This window comes from Ixodes scapularis, unplaced genomic scaffold (genome assembly GCF_016920785.2).
Source record: "Ixodes scapularis isolate PalLabHiFi unplaced genomic scaffold, ASM1692078v2 PGA_scaffold2__306_contigs__length_199485367, whole genome shotgun sequence".
Taxonomy (NCBI): domain Eukaryota; kingdom Metazoa; phylum Arthropoda; class Arachnida; order Ixodida; family Ixodidae; genus Ixodes; species Ixodes scapularis.
Genome location: NW_024609857.1, coordinates 124,732,800 through 124,744,710, shown reverse-complemented (window position 1 = coordinate 124,744,710; position 11,911 = coordinate 124,732,800). Strand labels below are relative to the sequence as shown.

The 11,911-nt window shown below is 46.2% G+C and overlaps 1 protein-coding gene across 1 annotated transcript; it reads left to right on the top strand.

Annotated features, from left to right (window-relative positions):
- Nucleotides 1–916: 916 nt before the first annotated feature.
- On the top strand, nt 917–2,638 carry LOC120845181. Its single transcript, XM_040216985.1, has one exon. The coding sequence runs from the start codon at nt 917–919 to the stop codon at nt 2,636–2,638; it is 1,722 nt and encodes a 573-aa protein (XP_040072919.1).
- Nucleotides 2,639–11,911: the final 9,273 nt, after the last annotated feature.

Genomic DNA, 11,911 nt, shown 5'->3' with positions numbered 1-11,911 from the left:
CAAGGCGCTGGTGAGAGCTCGATGGAAGCTGATGTGCAGGAACATCAACGCTCACTCATCGGTGCCCCAACTCTGGGGAGTCCTAGGTGCAATGACTGGGAGCTGCAGAACAAGGCATGCGCTGCAGGTGTTAGCACTTTCAGCCAACATAACAGAGCAGCTGGCAGCATAAAGATTATGTGCTCTATACGCCCCTGCCGAAGCGCCAGAAAAACCGGGAACTCCAAATCTATCCCCGGGGCCCCTAGACGCACCCTTTACCGTCCAGGAACTTGAGAGTGCTCTCCGGAGATGCCGAAAAAAGAGTGCAGCGGGACCCGATGGAATCCCATACCAGGTATTCACGAACCTTCCGGATGACGCACAAGAAGCCCTCGTCGCCTGGTTCAACACCATATGGGACTCTGGCGACGTACCCAACGGGTGGAAACTGGCAACCGTAGTGCCCCTACTCAAGGCAGGAAAGCCCCCCGGCAAGGCGGAGTCCTACCGCCCGGTGTCGCTAACGTCATGCGTAAGCAAAGTGTTCGAGAGAATGGTGCAAGCACGCCTTCGCTGGTACCTGGATGCACACTGTCTCCTCCCCGAGTGTATGACTGGTTTCAGGAGAGGTCTGTCAGCCCAGGACAGTATATTGGACCTTACGAGTGACCTGGAAGATAACAAGAATAAGCGAAGAACTACGGTGGCAGTTTTCCTCGACGTGGAGCGGGCTTACGACGGCGTCCCGCTTGCCACCATCCTCTGCAGACTGACCGAGGCGGGGATCACAGGCAAAATCCAAGCCTTCCTGGCGAACTTCCTGACGGGGCGAAAAATACAAGTTTGCTCTGGACGGACAGTATCGTCACCAAGGGTGCTGCACAGAGGGTTGCCTCAGGGAAGTGTGCTGAGTCCGGTGATCTTTAACATCGTGATGGCCCAGCTACCGTGCTCCATCCCACCAACGCCCCTGCCGGTGCATGTATCGCTGTACGCAGACGACGTATGTCTCTGGGTATCGGGCATTTACACCACGCAGATCCATCGGAGCATACAGGACGCCATCCACGCTGTGGACAAATTTCTGACCAATTCAGGGCTGAACCTCTCCAGAGATAAGACAGCCTGGATGTCCATATGGGGGAACGGACGCCACTTTCGCCCACCAGACATCAAGTTGGCAGGAGAAAGAATCACACGCGTAACAAGGCAGCGGTTCTTAGGAATCATCCTCACAGACAGACTGCGATGGGCACAAGCCGCGGAGGCGACCATCACAGCCTGCAGGCCGGCCACGAATGCTGTCCGCCGCATGACTGGTGCCACATGGGGCTGTACAGAACGAACCATCCTGGCCGCCCAGACAACGCTCGTCACGTCAAGGATACTGTACAGGCTGCCCTACATGTCCCCATCCCCGACGGACCTGGAGAGGTTGGAACAACTGCACCGCCAGGGCCTTCGCACGGCGTTGGGGATCCCGAAGGCTGCCAAGAACACCCTGGTCCTCCAAGAAGCGAGGTTAGAGTCGCTCGAGAGGCAGTCTTGGGAACGAAGCCTCTTCCAACTGGCACGACTGTCGACAACCCACCCAGGTAGATGGTTCCTGCGTAGAATTCAGGGCCGGACGACAGCGTCATGGAGCAAGGTGGTGGAAGTTTTCTTTCGAGTCGCGGACCCCCTAACGATGCCACAGAGCGAGTCAAGGGCACCACCATGGGAAGTGCCGAAGATAACTAGTGAGGTGCGGATTAAGTACCTGCGCTCCAAACAAGACAAGCCACCCCTTGTCATCAAGGAATTAGTGGAGGCCCACCTCGAAGAACGTCACAGCAGAAAGCTGCAGATATACACTGACGGGTCGGTAAACCACTCACGAACCTCCAGCACGGCGGCTTATCACATACCGAAACTAAGTCTGGAGTGGAGTGGCAGACTCCACAAACCCACGTCGTCAACAACGGCCGAGCTGGTGGCCATGGAAAAAGCTCTCCTGGAGGCCGCCAAGTTACTGCCCCAACCGATGGTCCTTCTCACGGACTCCCGGTGCGCCATCCAAAAGATAGCCAATGCCGAGACCAGAGACCCTGCAACGGCCGCTGCAAGGAAGGCCCTGGCTATCTTGGAAGCGCATGGCTCTTCAGTCTGTTTCCAATGGATCCCAGGGCACGTCGGCATCCAGGGAAATGAACGCGCGGATGACCTCGCCGCGGAAGCGCATCAGTTTCCCCCCCAGGTCCCACCACCTGCACACCCGCAACAGGCAGCTCTCGATGTCCGCTGGCATCTCCTGCGGGAGAAGCCGGAGAAATCTTTACCCAAAGGCACCTTGACCGGTCTCTCCCGGGCAGCGGAGACACTGGTGCGACGACTACGGACAAATACGGCATACACAAACAAATTCCTTGCTAAAATGGGAAAACGGCAGAGCTCAAGCTGTCTTCAATGCAGGGCAGAAGAGACGATCCACCACATCCTCTGCGTCTGCCCGGCATACGAGACCCAACGGGAAGCGCTGCGTCAACGGGTTAAGGAGGGCACCCAGATGACAACAGACAGCTTGCTCTTTCCCGACGGGCCCAGACGAAAGTGCCGGAGGATTTTCAAGGCATTGTTGGCGTTCCTACGACACACAGAACTGACTGAGCGCCTGTAGCCAAAGTAGGCCCAGGCTCATGGTTTTTTCTTAGTGCATTACCCTCATTTTTTTTTTGTTTTTTTTAGCTTTATTGGAGCTCGTCACCTGCCCAGGCCAGCACATCAGAGCTAGGCTAACCCAGGAGACGTTAAACCCAACAAACCACCACCACCACCACCGGGTAGCTCGACTACCACGTGGTGCCCGAAGGAACGCAAGCATCATTACTACGCTGACTGCGACCCGAGGTGATTCACATCGTTTGACTCAAGCCATTGTACACTTGATAGGACTGTGTGCCTTTTCTAGACCGAAAATCTTTTTGGTTTACCGTTCCTTTAATTTACTTTGCTTTGTTTCCTTTGCATGTTGCATCGAGACGATGCACTTCTTAAAGGGGGTTAATGCCACGCGTGCCCCCGAGTAAGCACGTGCATGGCCGAGTGGTTACCATGCTTGACTTCCGCGCGGAGGCCCCAGGTTCATTTCCTGGGACCGGATTTCATTCTTTAAATTTAGCGTTCTTGTAAGTATGAGGACCTCGTCCTTTGAAAGAGGTACGAATGTACTACGCGTCGAAAGTTTTACAACGAATGTTCCAGAAACCCACCTCCACATGTCAAGCCGGGGTCAGTCTCGACCCAGCGCTCGATACTGCTGTTACGCCGCCATTCGACGCCGTCAACGCTAACTATTTTGTTTTGGGCACTAGTTCGTCCCATTAAACATTTAGTTCATCCAGTTATTCGCCGCCTCAATATTTGTCTTCGGGAGAATATTGTAGATTTTAATCAAATCTGTCGAAATGTCTCTTTCTCATGAAAGTATTAACTATTTCTTATGTTGATATTGATCACAATGCACTGATAACACTAAAAGAGTGGGATGACCTGCTCAAGCAGACGACCGATAGCCTGTTCACAAAAAAGGGCGCTAGTTCAATATGGTTGAACAGAAGTCCTGAAGGAAAGAGCCTCACAAGGAGGCTCTCGACAAAGTTAAGGCTCAAGGAAAGACAGAGGTCGTCCCTCCACTAACACCGGAGAAGTGAAGTGTGTAACATAAGTAACATTGGCATTAATATCTTATGAGGACGCAAACAGTTAATTTTAGCAGCAACCTTGTGCCATCAGTATCAGAAAAAATGAAAGCCGTTTACAACTCCATGTAACACCGAATTCGAGCGCAGCTCTTGAGGAGGAGGATGGAAGGGTACTGAGGGGAGGGTATACCCCTCCTCCCTCCTCTTCACCTCGTGGTCCTGCCTGCTACTCCTCCTCACCCTCCTCCTTCACCTCGTCCTCCTCTCATCCTTCAACCTCCTCCCCTCGTCTCCTCATCCTCCCTCCCCCTCCTCCTCAAGGGGGGGGGGGGGGTCGCGTGACCTCAGGGGGGGGGGGGGCAACACCACCTGGGTGGTGTTGGGGGGGGGGGGGGGGGCTTACGTGACCTCACGGTTATGCCGACGCCGACGCCGATGACGCCGGAAACGGGCGCCTAAGAGCTGTGCTCTAAAACGTTCTTAATAGCGGTTCTCTAGATTGGCGAAAAATTCATTTAAGAATGCTCTTTCAGAATGTGACACTTTTAGAGCATCGAGAAGATATGAGTGAGTAGTTAATTATTTCAGATATAACAGTGAATGTAACGGTAAATGAAGACAGCGGAAAAAGTCTCAGAAGTTGTCATTTTTAAAGAAATATGTTGTGGTCCTTCTTAACAATCCTTCTTAAATTTAAAATGTGCACGGTTTGGTTGCCTAAATTCTCCAAATTCCGAAAACTGGTTATGGCGTCGAATGTTTTGCTAATACTAGCTTTCCAACTTCTTTATTTACTCTTAATGCTTTTATTTATAAAATTCTTCGTAAAGCGCCTTATTGACAAATTACGAAAGGAAGAGGCAGTCGCTCATTCAAAACAGATTCGCAGGTTCCTCAGTGAACAGTGCACTGATGGATGAAGATAAATCAGGAGGTAGGAAAACCGCATTAATTAATTTGTGTACTTTTCACCCAACACAGATATACAGCGTGTTCTTTCCAGAGGATCTAGATTTTTCCTAAAAAACCCGTGAAAACTACACTAATGCCGTTTGTGCAGGAAAGTTACACTGCCAGGCTCACGTTATAAAGTAATTAATCGTACTAACATATCAAACATTTAACTAAAATTGGTGAATTTACTTACAATTAAAAAGTTATTCTATATCATTAAAAATTCTAAATTGGTAAGACGTACAAAAATACTTCAAGTATGTGTGAAGCACATAAATGCGCTAAAGTTCCCACTCGTAGAGCAGGCAGAAGAGAGGCGAAGGAAAAATGCGGATGGTAATCATGTTGTCACGAATGGAAACCTGTAGACAAATACAAAACTCAAAATAAATGTTTAATTGAGGCGAACTTGTGCCCACAAACTCGACGACGGACGGATGACTGCTTGGAAGCAGCGCGTTACCTCTGCTTAAATATGCACACTGCCATCGAGAATCTTCTGAACCAGAACACATGATGGCAGCTGGCGATGGGCGGGAACATTTCGGCACAGCAAAGATTTGTGAAGAAAAGTACTGGGCCGAGCGGGGTCTTCCATGTGGCAGCCACGGGCGTTACCAACTCCGCCACGCATGCGGCATCACATTCCTTCTAAGAAACAGTGGCCCACTGCTCATCGAAAGACATACAAAATAATAAACTGCCTAAATAGAAGAAATAAAATATGCCATCTTCACAGTTCCATAGTCCTGTCAAGTACTGTCCGTTGTGGTCATCGCCATTTGTCGTCAGCAATGCTCGTTATCGGTAGCGTCATAGCGGTCTTCGTCGTCGTTGTATACAGGCGTGCGTCGAATCGCTGTTGACATTGAATTCTGATACTTGGCCATTTTACAAGCCTCCTCCGCGCGCTTAGCAACCAGTTGAGCATCGTCGTTACCACCATCGATTGGCACGTGAGGCAGGATGTCGTCGAGCGTATCGCTTCTGCCGTGCACCAGCCGGAACGGCGGGATCCCATTCCAGCTTGTGTCATTCAATTATCATAGTTCCGTAGTCCTACTGGGTAGCCTTCCCCCATGCTCAATGCCCCCATAAGGACCTTGTCGGGGAATATTTGTCGAGGACTAACAAGCGCCGAATTACAATGATGACCTATGATGAGGACAAACCGCGGCAACCACCTACGACGAGGACCGGCCTCGACGAACAACAACGATGACTGCCTACAACGGCGAACGGCAACAATAACGGCGGTGATGAAGGCCCTTATAATGGCTAACGAATACGACCAATGCTGACGACAAACGGCGATGTCCGCAATGGACAGCACTTGACAGTAATTTGGAGCTTCGAGAAAGGCATGGCATTTTGAGTCTTTCATTTAGGGTGTTTATTTATTTTTTATTTATTTCGATGGAACAACGCGCCACTGGTTCCTGCAGGGAATGTAATGCCGCATGCGTGGCGGAGTTTGCAATGCCCACTGCTGCCACGTAAAGGACTTGGGTTGGAACTCCGCTCGGCCCGTCTCTTTCTTTTATATAAATAATTGTGGTGCTGAGAAGTTCCTGTCCATTCCCGGCTGTGATCATGTGCTCTAGCTCAGAAAAAGGTACTGCGCATATTATAACGCGTTGCTTCCGGGCAGTCGCCCTTCCGTCCTTAGCGGAAGATGCGTTGCCTTTTATTATTCAAGTTTGTGGGCACATGTTCGCCTCGATATTATCTGTGTTATCGCTTCGCCAGCCTTCCGCTTGCTCGAAAAGTGGTAAATTTTATGTATCCTTGTGCTCTCCACGTGCTTTAAGCCTTACTAAACCTTACTGATTTAGTGGTTTTGCATGACGCTGATTAAGTATACAAGGACTGGTAGCACGTGAAAACGGCAGAGACGCGCGACACTTAGTACTGGTCGAACAGGCAGAAGACTGGCTAAGTGTAAACGCAGGTAATGCGATTATCATCTGTATTTTCCTTTCACCAGCCTTCCGCCCGCTCCATGAGTGATAACTCTAGCTCACGCCTGCATTTCCCACGTGTTTTATGTCTTCTTAAACTTAAATGATTTTGTAGTTTTCAGATGGCCCTGATGAAGCTTTTAAATAAAACTATATATTTATTTTCAGTAAATAAAACGTTAGTTAACATACTTTAGTTTGTTACTTGACGGACTGTGACGATTGGCTCTCTATATTACGTCCCACTGGCCCTATTACTACCCCGTACAAAGTCCATTAGTAAGCTTTCACTGATTTTTCAAGAAAAATCTGGACCCTCCAAGAAAAAAAAGGAAAGCAAAGGACAGGCTGCGACCGCGCCCGTGGACATAGCCGAGTCGGGAGAAAACATTGCTTCATCCATGGACAACGTCACTTTCAGAGTATATGTAGCCAACTTCAGCCCCGTTCCGGCTCCCCTCCGTTCACGCAGGAATCGACTTTTGGTCTCCTATTTTGTTCTTCCATGTGCTCGACCGGCTGCCGAGGCTATGCATGTTCCCGACTGGTTTCGCCCATGCGATTTTGACCAGTTTTTGGATTTGTTTGAAACAGTAGCTTAACATGGGCCTTCGTATTTACTGCTCTCTGTGTAGACCAAACGTATCTAAAGTTCTTGTAGATATGTTTAAATGAATGTGCTGTTTTGGTAAACGTTTCGGCACTAGCACGGTCACACTTCTGACATGCCTCGTATTTTTGTTGCCGGTGATTCGATGGTGATATATTCGCACCAAACTTTTGATTAAGAAAACTGAGGAAATGAAGATAAACGAATGTGTTTATTTTGTTACGAAGAGAACTGTTGTTTGTGGATACGAGTTTCACTTTTTGGAAAGAGTACAAATGAACTCGCATCATTGAATTGTACCAAAGCAACCTAGCACATCTGTTAACGAAACAGTGCGCTTCACTTGCTATTGCCTGAAATTTCTTCGCAAAAGCTCAACATGCTTATGCTGCCACTATAATATAGAACAAGTTATCCCATCTCAGAACAGAAAAAAGACAATCTGCATCATTGGATCACGTTGCAATATCTCGGGGCCCTCTCGCGATACTCACCAAAACAAACACTAGTACTAACACTGGTGTTGTTAGTGCCAAAGATCAAAATGACATACCAAAAATTGCTCAAAATGTCAAGGCACGTGGGAAACACGAATCACCAGCACTTCAACAACCACCCGGCAACTCGATGGGAAATACTAGAGTAAGTACTTCCCCGCCGAATCACCGACACCCACAACACGAGGCATTTTGGAGGTGCGACCGCTCTTGTGCGTAAAGCTTCAAACAAGGAACAGATTCAAGTAAATATATCTACACGACATATTCTCTATACGAACAGCAATAAGCAATAGAAAGCGCTAACTAGTGCGAAAATCGGTCAATATCGCTTGCACAAGACCAGCCTTGAATAGCAGTTCGGACACGGCAGGAACACACATATCGAGACAGAAGACAGACACAGGTCGAGAACACGGCAGACAAAGGAAGAACAAATCAGAAGTTGATTTTTGCGCGCACGTGACCGAGACAGGGGTGAAGGTGGCTATTTCCATTCCGGCAGTGACGAAGTGCGTGGATGGAGCTCTGTTTCTTCTCTCAACTAGGCTACGTTCATGAGCGTATGTAAAAAAAGTATATATTACAATCTTTTGTGTTCGGCTTCCAGCTTGTTCGTAGGGAACTACTAAGTCATTACGTATGCCATCTATTCGAGAAACGAATGTTTTCATGTATACTGCTCTGGTCCTGCTGCAGTGTCGTGCTTTTGTGGCACAATTGTTTTTTGCTCATATTGTTGGCCTGCTCTTTGTCATTGTTGTAGGGTGTCTAAAATTCCCACATACAATGACTCGCTTCACCTTCAGAGATAGGTAACTTGGTTTAATCAAGTTTTTTTTTGTTCTTGGCGCACAAATCTTTATGAGATTTTGCTGGATCCTACTTACCCAACTATTTCCTAAACTTTGTACAATTAAGTATTTTGATTGTCATAGTATGAATCTGTGAAGATTGGCAAGGTCTGTTGTTTTGAATCGTAAGATAGTCACAGACAGGCACTAGTTTCACCTGGCTCCCAAAAACTTATAGCGCCTGGGGTGTTTTTTGCAGGATTTTTATCAACTATAGTGTCACACCTTGTACGTGAGAGCACAATTCTTCTGGTACGAGGATACGAGGTTAGGTCATTCTTTTGGTAGGGACATATGGTTGATACTAGGCTAACTGTTAAGATTTCATTTACCTTACTTTTTTGTCTTATATAGGCATTTATAAAGCATCCCTGTCTTCAAATTTATCAGCAGCCCTAGCTTCTACACTCTCTGTGCTGTTGAAAAATATAGCAACTAGAAGTCTCAACTTATTTTTAGTGTCCCATCAAGAAATATGCTAATTGTTCCTTTTTAAGTGTATCTTTTTATATACATTTAGGATCTGTGCCCGTATACCATGATTTAATAGCCACCAATCTCCATGGACAGGCCGGTTCTCTCCCACCTAAGCTGAGCCAACAAATGCCGCAGACCTGCCATCAAATTTACGCGTACTATTATGTGCGATGCGTCCGGTCTAGAGGAGCTAACTATAGAATAAGTTAGAAAAACTCAAGTAACTTTACGTAGCGAGCTTAAGTTTCTATCAATGGTAAAATTACGTGGTAGATGTTAGCTTACCGAAGTTCCAAGGCATAGCTTCGACCCTGTGAAGCACACACACAAAAAAAAAACCTTTGTTGATATTTTCAATAATGGGCGACGACGCAGATGAGTTGTGCCGACAGAATGTTGTACCCTTGTCCAGAGGTTCACTTGGTGACAATTAGAAATTTTCATAAAAGTTATTTTCAATTAAACTATAAATTATAGTTTAAAGTTAACGCCAAAACTATAAGCAAATAGGCAAACTTTATAGTGCAAATCTGCCGCCACCTGATTTTGGTGACCTGTCGTGCCATCTCTCTGTAAGAGCACCATTTATTTGAACTTTGTGGAGATGTCCTTCAGTATGCTGTGCTTTGGAAAAAGTTCATTAATGCTGTGCTAATTTTTTTTCATCCCAGCAGCGGCAGGCCATCTGTTTTGTGGATGATACCGTCTCTGTGTGCAAGCAGGTCCATGAAGATGAGACAATCCTGGGCCCCTGTTTTAGATGGTGCAAAATCAGGTTTTTCAATGCCGGCAACCTGTTACTGAGTTGGTCAGAAGTCGTGGCATTGCAGCAGAAATTTATTTGTGTTGAATAAGTGGTTTTAGATTTGAGAAAATAAGTGCAATACATTTTTAAACTCACACAGACCCAATGAAGATGGCAACCAATGGGTATTTCAGCAAGATGAGTAATGTGATAAAGTAGTGTATACTCAAATCGTTCAGGATTTTTCTCACTTTAAAATAAGTGCAATATTTTCTTTTCAGTGCATATTGACCTGAATAAATAGTTTTCTTTGTTTTGTGCTGCGGAGCCTTATTTTAGTAAACGGTTTGCAGATACTTGCGCTTGTCACGCTGCTTTTTATTAAGTGGCGCTGCTGGCTAGAGAGTTTTGTGGGTAGAGTAATTGAAGTCACATGTTCTAAAGGAGTATGCGGAAGGGCTAAAAAGGTACATTTGAAGGACAAAAGGGGTGTGTGAAGGGCTGAAGGGTTGAAAGGGTGAAGGGGCAGATTCAAAGAGATAAAAGGGTGTGTTAAGGGCTGAAGGGTTGAAGTTCTGATAGGATTGTTTGAAAGGCGGAAGGGGTTTGAAGTTCTGAAAGGGTCCTATACCAGATTAGTGCTCAAGAACATTTTTTCGATAGGGCAATTTAAAAAATAATACAATATTACCTGTAATAAATTTATTTAAAATATAATTGAAGTATAGACTTTTTCTCTAAGGTTGGACTCAAACCGGAACCATAAATCAAACAGATATAAGTTTGAGAGTAGATTCTTTTCGGTAAACATAGTCGGAACAAAACCGGTATTAATTTTGGAATTAATGGTAACTGTAACTGTCAAACATTAACTGGTAACAGATATATTAAATCGGTTTCGCCATATTGTGTAAATGTCAAAAAGCAACCTCTAGCTGAAATCTCCAACAGTCATCGGCATTTGTAGGCGCGCACGGCGTCGGCAAGTGATGCTTTTCGTTGTACGAAGCCTGGCAGAAAAATAATGTGACTGACAACACTGCGCACAAACCGACAACGCTGCTTCCTTCCACTTAACATGGCAGTTAGGTAAACTTCTTTACGGAGCCCTTCTCGTTTTCTGTCTTTGTCTGGTTGTTCTGCAGTGGCCTTGTCGACATATATCTCGGATTACATCTTTTAAGTCCGCTATTTTTATGGTAAGTGCACTGCAACCTACTTCTTCGCAACGAATAACCGTTTTTCTACGAGTGCTCTTCCAGATTATCTACAGAATTAGGCAGTGTCTGTTCTCCCGGCAGCGGGGAGAATAATTTCCCCCAACATTTACCGGCAGATGCCTTTTATTAGCTGTCTGGAATCATGTGACAACTTTCGATAGAATACTCCCGTCATTTCGTGGAAACACGTTTCATAGACAGTTTCATAGACAACTTTTCGTGGATACACGTTTCAGATCCACGTTTCGTCGATACTAACACATCACCGAAAATTGTTAGGCGAATTACAGGCTGTTGAGACGTTTCGTCGCGGGTGTATCACTGGTCGGCCGACCCGTTCACACAGCTTCGCGGCGACATTCTGCGACGGCTCGTTACAAAAAAATGTTTACCCAGCTGGTCCACCCAACATGCCATATGCGGCAACAGTCTGGGGTGACTTGTTACAAAGAAACAGGTAATTATAGCTGTTTATAAAACAATCTGTCAAAAAAACAGCGTGTCAATGAAATGATTTGTCAGTGTAACCTTGTTCGATAAACTGATTGCCACCGCCAATTAGAGGCGCCTGCCGGTAAAATGTTGGCGAAATTATTTTTCCCGCTGCCGGGAGAATAGAAATTATAGCCTGAAATCGCCCCGAAACTTGTTTGCTTCGCAATCTTTCCAGCTGTATAAAAGCTTAGTAGTGCCCCTTTTGATCTCATACATTGCATGCAGGTTTATACTTCTCTACGGAATAGGCCGTATGTAATAAACTTCTAGTAGATTTGAAAACAATATCTTTCCTTTTTGTTATTTTGTTTATTTGTAAAAAGCTGTGCGAGTACATTTCCTTTGCGGGTCCTTTGATCATTCAGGCAAATTTTTTCTTAGCCCTAAATGGGTACAGTCTGAAAAGCTGTATATCTTAAATTTATTTCAGATGTCC

Bases quoted from the DNA above. Each gene is read 5' to 3' on its own strand.
- LOC120845181 (XM_040216985.1), top strand. From the start codon at position 917: ATGGCCCAGCTACCGTGCTCCATCCCACCAACGCCCCTGCCGGTGCAT.